Raw genomic sequence first — 18191 nt, forward strand, 5'->3', positions numbered from 1 at the left:
ACTAAATCATCTCCATTTACACATCAAATAGAAACATGAATCACTTGTAATGATTAGAAACTTGATAGAATTTCAAATCTAGTTTGGGGAGTCATTCAGTGAGAAACAGTGAAATGATTTTCCATGTGAAAAGGTGGACAGCAGAAACAGAAAGAAAGAGTGAAACTAAAAGAGAAACAAAGAGCTTTGGAACAACGAGGCAGCAGGAGGACAGCTGCAGTTTAACAGCTTCAACTCACTGACAGGAAACAACATTAGAAACATCATCATCCTCAACTCATCTGCTGCACTGACACTGACACCTTCAACGGCAACACCTTCACTTTACCACCAGTGTTAATGTATGGAAACATCCTGTGAGTGAAAGTGTGTGTGAAGGTGTGTATGTGTGTGTTAGTATCAGGATCAGAGAACGACAGCTTTCCTCTGTTCCAGTCCAGATTCACTCTGATCCTCTGGAGCTTCTTCTGGACTGGGAGAACAGTGAAAGGAGTTGATGGTGAGAGTGTGTAGTACATACCTAAACTGCACACTATTCCCCATAATCCAGACTGTATGCGTCCCTTCCTCTGCACAGACTCTGCTAACACACCCAGTTCCCACCCTGTACTGTCTCCTACATCAACATCCCAGCTGTGAGTCCCTGAGTTAAAGCCCTCAGAGCCCAGGACAGAGCAGAACAAATCAAATCTCTCTTGATTATCAGGAAGCTGCTGCCTCTCTCCTCCTCGTCTCACACTGGTCAGATCTTCAGACAGGATGAGGTTTGGATCAGCAGTGTTTGGGTCCAGAATGAGAGGAGTGTAGGAGACCATGTCCTTCATGTTGTTCCAGATGTTGAAGGTCAGGTTGCCCAGGTGTTTGGCCTGGTCTATCAGAGCTCCTGAGGGCAGCTGTGGATCATCCAGCAGGGGGCAGCGCTGGACTCTTTCCACTGCAGCCTTGTAGTTGTGCAGGAATGAGACGTCTTCAGCTCTCAGCTCCTCCTCCGTGGCTCTGACTGTGTCTGAAAGAGCTGCTATCTCTCTGCTCAGAGCCTCCATCATCGCACTCTTCTGCTCCTCTTCCTCCCTCAGTGCAGCCAGCCTGGCCTCCTCTTCCTCTGCTAGAAACTGGTGAAGCTTCTTAAACTGCTCCTTAATCTGCCTCTCTGTGTGTCGGGCCTGGACCTTAATGTGTTCTGCTGTTTGATCAAACTTCACTTGAACTCGTTTGCAAACCTTTAACTTCTTCTTTAAGGGCTCCAGAGTTTCCTGAAGTTCCTTCTTGTGTTGTTGTGCAGCTTCATCAATGGGTCTGAATCTGTGATTGGTGTGTTTTTCTGAGTCTCTGCAGACGACACACACTGGCTGCTGATGGTCCAGACAGAAGAGTTTGAGTTTCTCAGAGTGCAGACTGCAGAGATCCTCTGAAGCTCTCTCCTGTAAGAACGACTCACACAGGTTCTTTAAAGCTCGGTTTAAAGGTGGATGCTTCTTTGAAGATATTTCCTTACAAACTGGACACTCACGTTCCCCTTTCTCTCTCCACCATCTCTTCAGACAGTCTTTACAGAAGCTGTGGCTACATGACAGAAGAACAGGATCTCTGAAGACCTGCTGACAGACCGGACAGCAGAGATCCTCCTCTGATCTGGAAGCCATTGAGTCTGTGAGTGAAGCTGAAAACAGCAGACAGGCAGTACAGTCAGTCCTGGCTCCCCTCCCTCCTCTACCACCTTCACTGAAACTTGCTTTGAGTCGTGTTTTTGCTCAAACTCACATTCAGTGTGTGGAGCGTCAGCAGCTTGAAGCAGCAGTGTTGGAGTTTTCCACTTTTCTCTCCTGTAGCTGGACTCACTCAGAGGAAGCTGCTAGTTTGGTCTGAGCTCAGTCTGATCGTCTGTGCGTCTCTCTGCACTGAAGAAGAAAAACAGCCAGTTTCTTCTTCTTCTTTCTTACAGTTGTACTAGCGGTTGGCAAACAATTGAAAGGTGCATTACCGCCACCAAGTGGTATGGAGTATGGTCTGGAACGACGCTCGAAAAAAAAAAGCCAGTTTCCTGGTTTGTTGCGTGTTAAACACGTGGGGTGGGGGGGGCGGAGCTTCATTTAACTTCCTCTTATAAATGTGTGAGTGTGACAGCAGAGCGCAGACGGTCACCGCAGGTCAAAAAGTAAACATTTTGTGAAGTTCAGAAAATAAAGCATGACTCAGTGTTGCAGCTGTTTGGCAGTTTTTCTTTCAAACTTTCTTCTGATTATTAGAAGGGCTCGCCCCGCCCGCAGACTGTGGACCAATAGGAGAGCTGGCAAACTGTAGACTACCTATCGTCTGTCGACGGAAGTTGCGTCACCAGAAAACAACAATGGCACCTCCGCTATGTTTGAAAAGTCGCTTTTCTTTTATCTTTACAGTAAGTTATCGACTTTAAGATATAAGCTGGAGGAAATAGACATGAAAGAAAATATTATATGGTGTGGGCATTTTAATGCACACCATTCGTTATGGGTGAGTGAGAAAACAGACTACAATGGGAAAGGAAGATAAGATAAGATAAAACTTTATTAATCCCTCGGTTGGGTTCCTCTGGGAAATTTGGTTTCCAAAAGCACAGCACCGACAGAAGTTACAGAGCGTGAGCAGAATATTATATATATACACATATATAAATACAGAGACATATATAAATAAAATATACAAAGAGGATAAACAGAATAAATAGGAATAAGAATACAAGTGAATTGCACATTTCAAGTATTGAGGTCTATTGCACCGTTGATTATTAACAAAAGTATTGCACAAAAATTATTGCACAGTGAAGTGAAGAGGAACTACAGCTTAGTTGTTCCCCCCTCCTTTGTCCTCCTGTCTCCCCTCCCTCTCCCCTCCAGAGAGGAGTTAAACAGTCTGATGGCGTGTGGGACAAAGGAGTTTTTAAGTCTGTTAGTTCTTATCTTTGGGAGAAGCAACCTGTCACTGAACAGACTCTTCTGGTTGTTTATGGCCGTGTGCAGAGGATGCCCAGCATTGTTCATAATGCATAGAAAAGTACTCCAGCAACCACTGAACTGCGTATAAAGTAAAGGCTTTAAAACAAAGTAAACGCTGAAAGTACAAACATCGCTAATGTCACATAACTTTGCCGGCATGTGGCCAACAGTAATGTTTTAATGTTCTTCATTATTAAACATTTGCGATTAAGTGACCTTAAATGAATGCCGTCTTTTTAATTCTGCTCTGGACTCGTGAATCTCAACCCAGCAGCAGCGGTAACGTTTGCACGTCCTTTCCCGTTAATGCGGCAGGTAAATAATCAACTGATAGTGCTAATAATACTAATAATAATAATAATAAGGGGCAGTATTATGTTAGCGCGACCTGCCTTATTACACAACCTGCCATTACTGTGCATTTAGGTGACCATGATGAGAGAGACAGACAGAGTCTGGCTCAGATGCTGGCAGTTTTCGCTGCAGTCTACCGGTAGAGTCTCCTTTCAGGCCAGGATGTCACCGAGCAGTGACTAAGTTTGTGGTAAAAGGCATTTGCCACAGCAGATGCCCCCGATTTCCGGTAAGTGAATGTGTTTAATTGTAGGCAGGGAGATTACTGGATATTCTTGTGTAATTGCTACAGAATAATTTATGTTATACTTTGTTATTGCTACAGAAGAATATTTATTTTATTATTTTACATATACATTTTTTTTCCTGGGGACCCTGTGACACCCCATTGAAGAGCCGTAGGCTGTGGATCTCTTAAGATCTCACTGTTGGGTTTGTAAGGCCATGTTACTCCTAAATTTCTATCTCGTTCAAAGAGAAGATATAAAACAAAGTTCTAAGCTAATCAACCTTAGTGTTCTCCTTTTTCAAAAGAATCGATAAAGAATCGAATCGTTAAACAGAATCGAAAATGGAATCTGAATTGTGAAAATCTTATCAATACCCATCCCTAGTACTTACTTTTGAAAGTTTACTCTTTGGCCGCCCCGCTTCCACTTCTTTGAAGTGTCTCCCAGTCCCAGTGCACTTGTTAGCATGTTTTGGTTCATGCAACTGGTCCGTCGGGTTATTTTCTCCCCAGAAACATTTCCATTGTGTCTTGTGTGCTTTTGCAGCATTTTCCTTTTTGCAGCATTTTCCTTTTTGCAGCGTTTTTCTTTTTGCAAGTGTTTTTCTTTTTCTGGGGCTCGGTCACTCAGGCACAGCTGGCTGCCGGCGGAGCTCACGGGCGCGTCACTACAACTCCCCCTGGCTTCTGCTCCGCGGCTGCTGAGTGAGCCCTCATCTGGGACTCTCCTCAGCTCTTACTGGGACAGTGGCGCGGCTGCCCCTCTGTTGGTCTTCCTTGGTCTCTTGTGTTCTGGGGGCCTCTGGATGTCTGGAGTTTTGATCTCCTCCATACCTGCTTCATACCCTGGAGGACGGGGCTGTGGCCCCCCCCACCCACCCACACACACCCTCTAGCGGATCATTACATGAAGGAACCTTTTAAAAACAAGCGCGTCCATGCTCACAGGTGTACACACGGGTGATCACACCCACAAACTACACCCTTTTTGGCTCCTACCTCAAAGCACACTGTGTTCTGTTGATCTTATGTGCTGCACAATAATGTTTAATATTTAGTATTTACTGTCATATTCCCATATATCATTGTGATGTTGTTTATTCTATTACTCTTGTTTTCTTCTGCTTGTTCTCTTTTTTCTTTCTCAACAGGTGATCCAGGTGATTGATATATGCATTTTTTTTTCTCTGCCCATTCTGTTGGTTTTTGTTTTTTGCCCTTCTCCCCCGTCCCTCTTCTCAGCTGTTTCTCTTTCCCTCTTTCTTTCTCCCCTTCTTTCCCCCAGTCAAGTCTGTCCCGTAAAATAAAATAATAAAATAAAATAAAATAAACAATAAAAGGTGAATCAAATGGACCATTATGGCAAGGCTGGGATGGTCAATTTGGTAAAGAAAATCCGTTGGGCATCTTTCTTTGCCTTTAGACAATAATTCTGATGGCAAAAGAGCCAAACGGGACAGGCAAAAAAAAAGTGTTTTTCTTTTTGCAGGTGTTTTTCTTTTTGCAGCGTTTTTCTTTTTGCAAGTGTTTTCTGAAGTTGCAGTCCGTTTGCCTCTCAGGGCCACCGTAGGAATGCAGTGTGGCATGATTAAAGTCTCCAGATATAATAATGAAAGTGTTAGAATTTCTGCTTGTATGTTTATTATATGTTTATGTTTAAAATCTTATATATTTAAACGACGGGAAGAAGACAAGAATTTATATTAGCTCTGGCAAGGATTCCATATTAGATTTAACTTTTGCTTCTAGTTCTTTAGCACCATTATGTGAGTGGCAAGTAAAGAATAAGCTTTTTGGTAGTGATCATTATCTGGTAGTAAGGATTGGTCAAATACAGGTACCTGAAGCATTTGGAGGGAAGTGGGTGTTTGGGAAGGCAAATTGGGGGAAATTTAGTAGGTTGTGTGAGAGGAAGCTTTTAGAGGTTCGTAATCATTTGAGTGTTGAAAGAATGAATCAAGAAATTAGTCAAAGTATTTTAAGCTCTGCTGAGGAGGCTTTTTCAAAGACATCAGGAAAAGTTAGGGGGAGATCAGTTCCACGGTGGAATGATGAATGTAACCTAGTAGTTAGAAAAAGAAATGGCGCATTTAAGTTGGTCAAGCGGGATCATAATTTTCAACATTTAATTGACTACAAAAAAGCACAGCCAAAAGTCAGAAGTACAGTAAGAAGAACAAAGAACGTATTGGAGAGATTTCTTTAATACAATTGGCAGTAGGCCTAATATTCAAATAGGGGAGGTTTGGGGGATGATCAGGAAAATGGGGGGAGACAAAAGAGAATGGAGTTATCCAATAGTTGATAAGAATAATCAAGTAGCTGTAACTGATAGGGGAAAAGCTGATTTATTGGCAATTACTTTTGTTGATATACATAGTGGGAGAAATTTATCAGATGAGAGTAAACGAGGAAGAGAGAGGACTAAAGGATACAATTTTGAAGCTTTAGGGAGGAAGGAGAGTACTGAAGATGTAATGAGTTGTCCCTTTTCTATTGGAGAACTAAAAAAGAGCTCTGGGTAGAACCAGGAGTACAGGGAGTGCAGAATTATTAGTCAGATGAGTATTTTGTCCACATCATCCTCTTCATGCATGTTGTCTTACTCCAAGCTGTATAGGCTCGAAAGCCTACTACCAATTAAGCATATTAGGTGATGTGCATCTCTGTAATGAGAAGGGGTGTGGTCTAATGACATCAACACCCTATATCAGGTGTGCATAATTATTAGGCAACTTCCTTTGGCAATTTTTATTTTTATTTATATATATATATATATATATATATATATATATATATATATATATATATATATATATATATATATATATATATATATATATATATTAAAATACTAAAAGGATCAATATCTGTGGTGCCTACTGATACAGAAAAAAATTAAAACAAAAAACAAAACCATCGACAGCCACAACAGTCAGTCTGTCGACTTACACCAGTTTAAAACAAATTAAAACACACTGATGTGTCGGGTCCTTTGGCCGCAGCCAGAAATCCACCTGGCAAAGCAGCAGCTCAGTACTCTGTGAATAAAAGGCAGGAGATCACTAGCTGGACAATAAAACACAGGAATATTCCTCAACGGAATTGGTTTTGTTACCTGTCCACACGTTCGTGTCACACCCTAATAAATGTGGGTCAGTGGCAATGAAGTCCACTATACCGTTCTCACGGGAGCAATGTTTCCCACCTACAAAGGTGGAAATAACTGTAAACCTCTGCCAACAGCCAGAGCTCACGTGGTACATTTTTGTGTAACCTACCGTTCTAACAGAAGTTTAGGGGATGACCCGTATCAGACTTTCATAGACAGGAGTTAAGAAACACCAACTTGCCCAACTCGGACCAAGCACTCGCAGCTTCAGGTTTGCAGAGGAATACCCAATTGCCCACACCTGTGCTTATGAAAGGAGCAAAGACCAGCTCCGCCCACCAGGGGCGGTCCCAAGTCTCCAGGTCTCACCTGTCACACATACTCACCATAAAAGTTCTGTCTGAGAAACAGGAAGTGAACCAGTTGTGTACAGCACCAGAGAGGCCCACCATGTGTTTCAGCCTGTTTAAAAGAATAGCGTGGTCTACTGTATCAAAGGCTGCGCTTAGATCCAGTAGCACCAGGACTGAGAGCTTTTGGGAGTCCCAGTTACATCTAAGATCATTTAAAACCTTTAGGAGAGCCGTCTCTGTGCTGTGGTTCACCCTAAATCCAGACTGGAATATCTCCAGGATCTGTCTATCATTCAGAAAATCATTAATCTGAGTAAAAACAAGTTTTTCTAAGATTTGACTTAAAAATGGTAAGTTGGATACAGGTCTGTAGTTATTAAAATCATTACAATCCAAATTGCTCTTCTTCAGAAGGGGCCTCACTTTCTGAAGGTTCTCAGCATTAACCAGGACAAAGCTGTCCAGTGTCTCCTCAGGTACAATCGAGCCCTCAGATGTGTTTAAAATCATATCACAAGAAGATAAAATATCAGATCTGATGGCGCTGATCTTTCCCCTGACGTGGTCTGCAAACTGCTCACAGAGCGAGTCTGTGGGGCTTCTTTGGGAGCTGTTAAAATCAGGGTTAAATAAATGATCTATGGTGGAAAAGAGGACCTTGGGATTATTTTTGTTATTACTGATTATTTTGGCAAAGTATGAATTTCTTGAATTCCTTAATGTATTATTGTACATTTTAAGTTGCTCTCAGAGTATTTGATGGTTGATTACATTTTTATTTTTCCTCCATCTCCTTTCTGCTGCCCTGCAATTTCTTTTGAGTGTTTTGACTTCTTCGTTTCTCCAGGGTGATGCACGTTTTACATTAATCTTTTTGGTGGTGAGTGGAGCAACGGAGTCAAGGCTTTTCTTCAGTTTGCTGTTGAAATGATTAAAAATCAAATCACAGGGTGCAGGTAGAATCACAGGGGGGCATTCGTCTAAAACCCTGGTAAGATTTGCAGCCACTTCAGAGGTTAGATAGCGCCTGCTCACAGTTCGCACCGAGGTCTCCCGCTGAATAAAACTGGTGATGTTAAAAACACACAGTAGTGGTCAGAGACAGCCAAGTCAACAACAGAGGACACGCTGGTGGACAGCCCATGGGTGACGAGATCCAGAGTGTGTCCTCTGTTGTGAGTCGGCTGTGTGACGTGCTGGGTAAAATCCAAACAGTGAAGAATGTTTAAGAATTCTTTTGCTGCAGGGTCAGAAGGATTATCTATGTGCAGTTTAAAATCACCGGTTAAAATTATCATGTTATATTTTGAGTGAATGTTTGTTAAAGATTCTGAGAATTCCTTGATAAAAGCAGCGCTGTCTTTAGGTGGTCTATAAATTGTGACAGATAAAACTGGAGGGCTGCAAAAAACAATAGCATGGAATTCAAAAGTGGTAAAATGATCAAATAAAATTTGTTTGGAGGTGAGTGTGTTGTTGGCTAAAGATGCAGTCCCACCACCTCTCTCACCACTTCTAATAGAAAAATAGAAATTAAAATTTGGTGGGGAGGCCTCAGTGAGAACAACTGGTGCATCCGAACCCAGCCATGTTTCAGTTAAAAATAAACAATCAAGTTTATTATCTAAAATTAAATCATTAATAATAATAGACTTGTTCCACAGAGAGCGGACATTTAAAAGTGCCATGCTGATTGAGACTGGTGGATTTTTGACAGAGTTCAATGAATGCTGACATTTTTGAAGAGGCCAGAGGTTATTAATGTTTTTGGAGTTACTGGATTTATGATAATTCTGTTGCTCTCTGTTTGTGATTATGACAGGTATTGTGTTGACTGTGGGAGAGAGAGGACCGATTCCAGAGTTTAGTGTATTACTGTTAAAAGTGGAACAGATATAGGAGCTGGGACCAGGGGGACATCAGTCAGTGGCGGACAGATCAGCAGGTAATGTCGGTTTGGGGTAGTGACAGGGCGGTGTGTGGGAGTGCTGTACGCCAAATGTCAAATTGGCGGACAGCAAACGGCGTCCCCAGGCGTTGAGGTGGAGCCCGTCTTCCCCAAAAAGATGCCTCCTCTCCCAGAAAGCATCAAAATTGTTAATAAAACCCAGATGTGACACAGGCGGAGGAAAGTCAGGTGTTAAGGCTGAGCAGCTGGCTGAAACGGCCTATCCCTCTGCTGCAGGTGGGGGTGTGGAAAGTTTCCCTCGAATCTCCGTAGTCCTCAAGGCCAACATTTATGGGTGCATCTATGAGTACAGCAGCCAAAAGGACAGACCTGAGAAGTACAGTGATAAGCATTCAGAGGGCACACAGTTCTGTGAAGAGGTGGTTGAACACACCGGTGACCCACATCACAAGGTTCAGAAAATATATATGCAACAAGGAACAAGTAAGTGCTCTGGAGCAGGACAGACAGCAGAAAAGGGTAGTAAATGATTTGGTTAAAGATAGTGCTATGTGAATAATCTTGTCAAAGTGTGCATGTGTTATTTTCTGGTGTGTTTTGGCAAATAAAATTTGTATGTTATAAATCAAGGTACTCACAATAAACTGTATTGTTTAGCAACGGCTGACAAGTACCCCCAGGTGTGATCCTTCATTGTGACCAGGTGATGATGCTGAACTGTTAGCTGCATCCCAGTCTGTTTAAATATGTGAGAGTCAGAGTTAAGACCACAACCAGGCTCCGCCATCAGCCAGCAGGCCACAGCCAGGGTCCATCAAGAGCTAGTGAAGCTACAGGAAAAGGCAGGCCCAGAGTTAAAAAGCCTAAGGATTGATTGAGGCTGCAGTAAAAAAGGGGCACAAGTATTGAGAAGATGCTGCCTAAAAGAAGCAATGTCAATGAGAAAGGAAGAAATCTTTGAACTTCATGTCAGAAGAAATAACAATCATTGCAAAACAACAAAAAAAGGACAAGAAAATTGCTATGTTGGAAGGATGAGTGGCAGAGTTGGAACAATATTCAAGAATAACCGATGTGATAGAAACGGGTCTGGAAACCAAGCACCAGACATATGCATGGGCAGCAGGAGAAGAGAGAGGGCAGCCACCTGAGCAAGAGTTGCGCTGCCTGGAAGAACAGGTAATGGCCTTTTTCAATAGTTGAGACAACGCCGGTCTCTGCGATTTTTTTGGTCCCGGTAGAGATCACGCTGAGATGTTTCCATGTTTTACACAATTCTTTTATTACCCATTATTCTTACAGATGCATCTGGAGATCATCACACTGCATTCCTATGCAGTCCTATGCTAAAGGCTGATCTAAAGAACTCCACACAACAGTTACAGTTATAACCTCTGGTCTCCTCCCCTCTACAGTAAACACCCCCGCAATGGAAATACACTAGTACAGTGGCCAAGGGTGCTGACACCCTGACCCCCATCTCCTTTTATTGTAGTGCCCGTTTGCCCTTTGTCTGCTCCTCACCCTCAGTAACTCTTGCTACTGTCCTGGGGGTGGGGGTTGATTGTCCTCCTGCCCTGTACCTCAGTTCTTTGTTCCCATCCCAGGCCTTTTTTTTTTATTTTGTATTCTTACACTCATTAACCGCAATATTATAATGTTGCAAGCAATCACAAACTATATTCTCTTTAACTTTCATGTACATCAAGGAATCTATTCTCAACAATAGTAAAGGCATTGAAATGGATATTAAGGACATTGAGGGATGCCATACTCTTCCAAGGAAAAACAAGAATTAAAAACCTGCCATTATTATAAGATTTGTTAATAGGAAGCAGAAGAAAGAGCTACTGAAGCAAGGAAGAAAGTTGAAAGGAACGGATGTGTATGTTAATGAACACCTAATCAAGAAAACAGAAGAAAATACAGTTAAGCTGGACAACAGATTGTAAGGTGTTCATTAAGTTAAATGGAATACCGGAGCAGGCAAAGGTCTTAGTCATTAAAGAGCTGACAGAATTAGAAAAATACGGCTGATAAAATGTAAGGAAAGGCATTGGTCAATGGCACTTTCAATGCACTGTCAACTTGGTGGTTCTTGACTAAGACAAAGTATTGTTAAAGGTGATGGTGTGTGGATAAGATGTATAATGAAGTCAGATGTCTGATGAATTTCAAGTAACTGTTGTGGAAATTTTAATTACCAAAGCCTGCAGACACGATGAGTTGTAACAACACCTTTATTTCAGCTCTCTCATGCATAATGAGGGACGTCAGTCAGGGGGCACTGAAAGTCATCTCTGACAATGAACAATTCAGGTCCCTTTTATACACAGTCGTAGAACAAAAGGCTTTTACAGTTGCAGTTCACGCCTTGGCTCTAAACAGAAAGACTCTCTATCACTAATATGAATCTCCCCCACTCTGGGGTCAAGCCAGGGCTCTAGACTAACTTTTTGCCATGGTTGCACTGGTGCGCCTAAAAATAAAATTTAGGCACACCAGCACAAAATTTAGGCGTACAAGCACAAAAGTTAGGCGTACCCAAATCTTTTAACTGCATTACTTAACACCGCAGTAAATGCAGTGCATCATATTGTCAGCTTGGCTGTATCTTAGCCAGGGAAACTGGTCAAGCCACTCGATTCGAAATGTATACATTTTCTCACTTTTACTTTCAGTGGACTCCGGCTGGGAGTCGATCGTATGTGGCTCATTTTCTGATGCCGTCTCCGGACCAGTGTTTGACAAAAACAGAGAGGTTGATGGCTCCGTGTCAGAGCGCTGGCTGAGAATTTTGGACTGATCAGGTCTTAACTTAACAAAAAAGTTATCAATTGTTCTTTTCATATTTTCTCAATACCAACTTCATACACTTCTGACCTGGGCTACTCACCCTTCTCTATCTGCCCGCACTTTCAAACGTAAACACAAGTAGGTCTGCAGGAATATCTGGACCACGGCCAATCACAGAGGTCCCCGCCTCTGAGTATCTCTGATTGGTTTAGAACACGACATGGGCATAATGTGTGTCTGTTGTTGAACACACGGAGACTTTCAGGGTTGCTGAAACTTTTTTTCCGAGAAAATACTTGGTTGCATCGGTGCAACCAAGTATTTTTTTTACTTGGTCGTACCGGTGCAACCAAGTATTTTTTATTAGTCGCACCATGGAGAAATTTGGTCGCATTTGCGACCAAATTGGTCGCACTCTAGAGCCCTGCAAGCCCTCCTGGGTGAGCTTCCGTCTCCTGGCTTCCGTCTCCTGGGAGACATTCACCAGTTTCTCACCGTCTGTTTCCCAGCGTGAATGAGGTGTGAACCAGACGTACTAAACTAAGGAACATGAAAGCATTTCATCAAGACAATACATCGAAGGACAATACGCTAAAGAGAAATCCCACAACATAACAAATCAAATGGATGTTGAAAGTGGCACACTGAGGTATGATAGCAATATAGATCCTGACTGTAATGTTTTTTTTGTTTTTTTACCAAAATGTTAAAAGACTGTAATTATTATGCAATGGAACAATTTAATAGGAACATAGAGCGGGGTAAGAATATAACGATGGTTCATTTTAATAGTAGAAGTCTATAGGCAAACTTTCAATTTATTAAAGAATATATGGCACAATTGAATCAACCATTTGACGTGATATCAATATCAGAGACTTGGATAAACACTGGAAAAGAAGATTTTGAGATAGAGGGATATGAATTCCTCCACTTAGATCGGACTAATTAAAAAGGAGGTGGGGTGGCACTCTATGTTGATGAAAATCTAAGGTTTGAAAAAATGAGAAGAATGATGAGGGTGGTAGATGGAGTGATGGAATGTATAACAGTGGAAATAAATATGAAAAAACAGAAAAATATAATTGTCAGTTGCATATATAGAACAGATCAGTATAGACTGATACTTTTAAGGACATTGTGGAGGACGTATTTACAAATCTGAATCAGAAAAGAATTGTTATTTGTGAAGACTTTAATATTGATTTATTGAACCCATGTATTGTATGGGATTATTTTCCCTTATAATGAGACCGAGGAGAATAACCACTCGTGGTGCAACTCTACTAGATAATATTATTTCCATTTTTGTAATGGAAGAAAATATAAAAGGGGGGATATTGATTAATGATATAAGTGACCACTTACCAGTTTTTGTAACTTATGACTGTTGTTATAAAGCTCATAGAAATGAACGTAAGAGAATATATAAAAGAATTAGAACAGAAAAGACATTATTAACTCTCAAAAGTGAGTTAATAAAACAAGATTGGAGTATTGTATGTAAACAATAGGATGACATAGATGACAAAGGGACTGCAAAATGCCTGTAAACAAACAAACAAAACAAAAAACAGAAGTATAGAATCTGAAAAGAAATATAAAAAGTATAACAATAAATTAACTAACATAATGAGAACTTATAAAAGAGAATACTTCATCAAAAAGTTGGAAGATAAGAAAGATAACATGAAAGGGATATGGAAGGTATTAAATAGTTGAATAAAAAATGGACCAAGGAACAATGACTACCCTGGGTATTTTATGGAAGGGACAAACACTATTAGTAAAATGAATGAAGTAGTAGATGGATTTAATTAATTATTTGTAAACATAGGGCCAAATCTGGCAGTGGAAATAAAGGTTGATATGATAGAAAGGGAGACGGGTGGAAATATTGAAAGGGATGCAAGTTCCATGTTTTAAGAGCAGTGGAAGAGAAGGAGATATATGATATTGCAGTGGACTTAAGAACAAAATGGGTACTGACTGTCATCATATTGATATGGTAATGGTAAAGAGAGTAATTGGTGTTATTGTAAAACCGCTACAATATATTTTTAATTTGTCTTTCCAGGAAAGGGTTTTTCCACAAGAAATGAAAGTTGCGAATGTTATTCCCATTTACAAATCAGTTGAAAAGCATTGTTTTACAAATTATAGACCAGTGTACTCTCCCAGCTTTCTAAGATACTGGAAAAACAATTTATGAAAAAGATTTGATAACTTTGTGGATAAACATGATTTGTTGACAAATCGGCAATATGAGTTTTGAAATAATAGATCAACAGTTTTGCCATTAATGGATTTAATGGAAGAAATAACAGAATGTATGGATAACAAGATGTACAGTATGCACTTGGAGTCTTTCTAGATCTAAAAAAAAAAGCATTTGATACTGTTGACCATGAAATTCTAAAAATCAAACTGGAAAAATATGAGTTTAGGGGTGTGGTATTGGATTGTATAAAAAGCTATGTGATGAATCGACAGCAGTATGTACAAATAAATGACTTTAAATCTAAATTGATGGATATTGAATGTGGAGTACCTCTAGTCCAGAAATTTTTATTATGTATATAAATGATATTTGTAAAGTATCTACGATACTAAAGTTTGTAATTTTTGCAGATGATACCAATATACTTTGTTCAGGTGTGAAATTCCAACAGATTTTGGACGTGATGGCACAGGAGTTAAAGATATTAAAGAAATAGTTTGATAAAAACAAATTGTCATTAAATTTAAATAAAACAAAATTCATGTTATTTGGGAATTATAAGTAAAAACATTAAAATAGAAATTTGTATTGATAATGTATATCTAGAAAGGGTTAATACCATAAAATCTCTTGGTGTGATCATTGATCATAAGGCCTGTTGGAAATGACATTTGACTTATGTGAGGGGAAAGTTCGCTCGGGGCATTGCTGTCTTGGGGAAAGCAAAACAATTTCTGGATAGGAAAACATTGTATATGTTATATTGTGCTTTAGCCTGCAGTGCGAGAGCGAAGTGCTCTAATAGGGTGATGTGGTACTACAAGGTCATTAAGATAAGATGGGGCCTGATTATTTAAGACCTTGTATGTGAGGAGCAGGATTTTGAATTCAATTTGGGATTTAACAGGAAGCCAATGAAGGGAAGCCAAAACGAGAAGTATGCTCTCTCTTTCTAGTCCCTGTCAGGACTCTTGCTGCAGCATTTTGGATTAGCTGAAGGATTTTCAGTGAGTTTTTAGGACATCCTGTTAATAATGAATTACAGTCGTCCAGCCTGGAAGTAATAAATGCATGAACTAGTTTTTCAGCGTCACTCTGAGACAGGATATTTCTAACTTTAGAGATGTTGCGCAAATGGAAGAAAGCAGTCTTACATATTTGTTTAATATGTGCGCTGAAGGACATGTCCTGGTCAAAAATGACTCCAAGGTTCCTCACAGCGTTACTGGAGGCCAAGGTAATGCCATCCAGAGTAAGAATCTGGTTAGATACCATATTTCTAAGCTTTTCAGGGACGAGTACAATAACCTCAGTTTTATCTGAATTAAGAAGCAGAAAGTTAGCGGCCATCCAGGTCTTTATGTCTTTAAGACATTCCTGCAGTTTAATTAATTGGTTTGTGTTATCTGGCTTCATGGACAGATAGAGCTGGGTGTCATCAGCATAGCAGTGAAAATGTATGCTATGTCTTCTAATGATGCTGCCTAAGGGAAGCATGTATAATGTAAACAGAATTGGTCCTAGCACTGAACCCTGTGGAACTCCATAATTAACCTCAGTGTGTGAAGAGGACTCTCCATTTACATGCACAAATTGGAGTCTATTAGATAGATATGATACAAACCACTGCAGCGCAGTACCTGTAATACCTACAGCATGTTCTAATCGCTCTAATAGGATATTATGGTCAACAGTATCGAAGGCTGCGCTAAGGTCTAGCAGGACAAGCACAGAGATGAGTCCACTGTCAGAGGCCATAAGAAGATCATTTGTAACCTTCACTAAAGCTGTTTCTGTGCTGTGATGAGCTCTGAAACCTGACTGAAACTCTTCAAATAAGCCATTCCTCTGCAGATGATCTGTTAGCTGTTTGACAACTACTCTTTCAAGGATTTTTGATATGAAAGGAAGGTTGGAGATTGGCCTATAATTAGCTAAGACTGCTGGGTCTAGAGATGGCTTTTTGAGTAAAGGTTTAACTACAGCCAGCTTGAAGGCCTGTGGTACATAGCCGATTATTAGAGATAGGTTGATCATATTTAAGATTGAAGAATTAATTAATGGCAGGACTTCTTTGAGCAGTTTTGTAGGAATGGGGTCTAAAAGACACGTTGATGGTTTGGAGGAAGTAATTATTGAAGTTAACTCAGAAAGATCAATTGGAGAAAAAGAGTCTAACTTAACATCAATGGTACTGAGAGTAGCTGTAGATAATATTATCTCCTTAATAGCTCCTTAACTACAGGACTACAACGCCTGTGGATTTATTTCCAATATTTGTCGCATCTGCGGCAGATTTACTGCTGACTCTGACCAGGAAAGCGAGACGCCGAAAGAGAGGGAAGCGAGCCGGCGCACTCGTGCGTTTGAGGAGACGCGGACTGCGAACTGCTCTTCCTGGGATCTTCCTTTCTAATGTACGCTCACTCGGGAATAAGATTGACGAACTGGCCCTGATGAGAAGCATGAACAGAGACTTTGCCTCCTCCTGTGTCTTATGTTTTACGGAGTCGTGGCTCAGTGAGAACATCCCAGACTGCGCGCTCAAGCTGGAGGGCTTCCATCTGCTGCGCGCGGACCGGCAGGCCGCTCTCTCCGGTAAGTCCAAAGGTGGAGGTGTCTGCTTCTACATCAATAGTGGCTGGTGCACAGATGTGACAGTGATTGCTCAGCACTGCTCTTCCTCTCTGGAATATCTTTTTATCCACTGCAAACCGTTTTATTCTCCGCGGGAGTTTGCTTCATTCATCCTGGCCGCTGTTTACATCCCGCCAGACGCAGATGCGCAGGCAGCTCAGTGCGCACTCGCGGAGCAGATTCTCCACATGGAGCGGACATTCCCGGACTCTCTCATCATTGCTCTTGGGGACTTTAACAAAGCCAATCTGAGCCATGAGCTTCCGAAATATAAGCAGTATATTAAATGCCCGACCAGAGAGGAGAGGACATTAGACCACTGCTACAGCACGATCAGCGGGGCCTATCGCGCGGTGCCCCGCGCTTCACTCGGACTTTCTGACCATGTCATGATCCACCTAATCCCCGCGTACAGACAGAGGCTGAAGCTCTCCAAACCTGTCGTGAGGACCAAAAAACTGTGGAGCAACGAGGCTGTGGAGGAGCTTCGCACGTGTTTGGAGACCACAGACTGGGACACATTGAAGGCTGCTTCTAACAGCTTGGACGAGTTTACGGACACTGTCACCTCCTATATCCACTTCTGTGAGGACAGCATTGTGCCATCACCCACCAGGGTGAGTTATAACAATGACAAACCCTGGTTTACTGCTAAACTCAAAAAGCTGTGGCTGGAAAAGAGAAAGGCGTTCAGAAGCGGAGACAGGGACTGCTACAGAGAGGCCAAGTACAGGTTCACTAAAGAAGTGGACATTGCTAAACATCAGCGCTCTGAGAAGATGCAGCAGCAGATCTCAGAGAATGACTTGGCCTCTGTGTGGAAAGGTTTTAGGAATATCACCAACTACAAGCCTAAAACCCCCCACTCCACTGATGACTTGCTCTTAGCCAACACCCTTAACGACTTCTACTGCCGTTTTGACGAGCCATCAGGCAGCCTTCACACCTCCAAAGGCCCCAACAATAGAGACACTTTGGACACTCATTCCCCCACCTCTCCCCCCTCCATAGAGCCATCACCACCTTCAAACTGTTCACCTACAACACCCCACACAAAAGAGGATTTCACACCACCTCCTCCCACCACAACTCTTCATATTCATGAAGCAGATGTGAGGAAGCAGTTTAAGAATCTGAATGCTCGGAAAGCTCCCGGCCCAGACGGCGTGTCTCCTGCCACCCTCAGACACTGTGCAAACGAGCTGGCCCCAGTGTTTTCTGGCATTTTCAACTCCTCACTGCAGGCATGTCATGTGCCTGCCTGCTTCAAGTCCTCTACCATAATCCCTGTCCCCAAGAAACCTAGGATCACTGGACTAAATGACTACAGACCCGTGGCTCTGACATCTGTGGTCATGAAGTCATTTGAGCGCCTGGTTCTCTCCTATCTCAAGACCCTCACGGCCCCCCTCCTGGACCCCCTGCAGTTTGCATATAGAGCCAACAGGTCTGTAGACGACGCCATCAACATGGCCCTACACTTCATCCTGCAGCATCTGGACTCCCCAGGAACCTACGCCAGGATCCTGTTTGTGGACTTCAGCTCTGCCTTCAACACCATCCTTCCAGACCATCTCCGAGGCAAGCTTTCCCAGATGAATGTGCCTG

The 18191-nt window shown here is 41.8% G+C and overlaps 1 protein-coding gene across 1 annotated transcript; it reads right to left on the bottom strand.

Annotated features, from left to right (window-relative positions):
- On the bottom strand, window positions 1-1646 carry LOC146578350 (nuclear factor 7, ovary-like). Its single transcript, XM_085258603.1, has one exon. The coding sequence runs from the start codon at window positions 1641-1643 to the stop codon at window positions 273-275; it is 1371 nt and encodes a 456-aa protein (XP_085114729.1). The 5' UTR covers window positions 1644-1646; the 3' UTR covers window positions 1-272.
- Window positions 1647-18191: the final 16545 nt, after the last annotated feature.

The sequence above is a fragment of the Mchenga conophoros genome, linkage group LG3 (genome assembly GCF_057382185.1).
Source record: "Mchenga conophoros isolate Kocher_MC1m ecotype Shallow Benthic linkage group LG3, M_conophoros_male_GT1.1, whole genome shotgun sequence".
In the NCBI taxonomy this organism is placed as follows: domain Eukaryota; kingdom Metazoa; phylum Chordata; class Actinopteri; order Cichliformes; family Cichlidae; genus Mchenga; species Mchenga conophoros.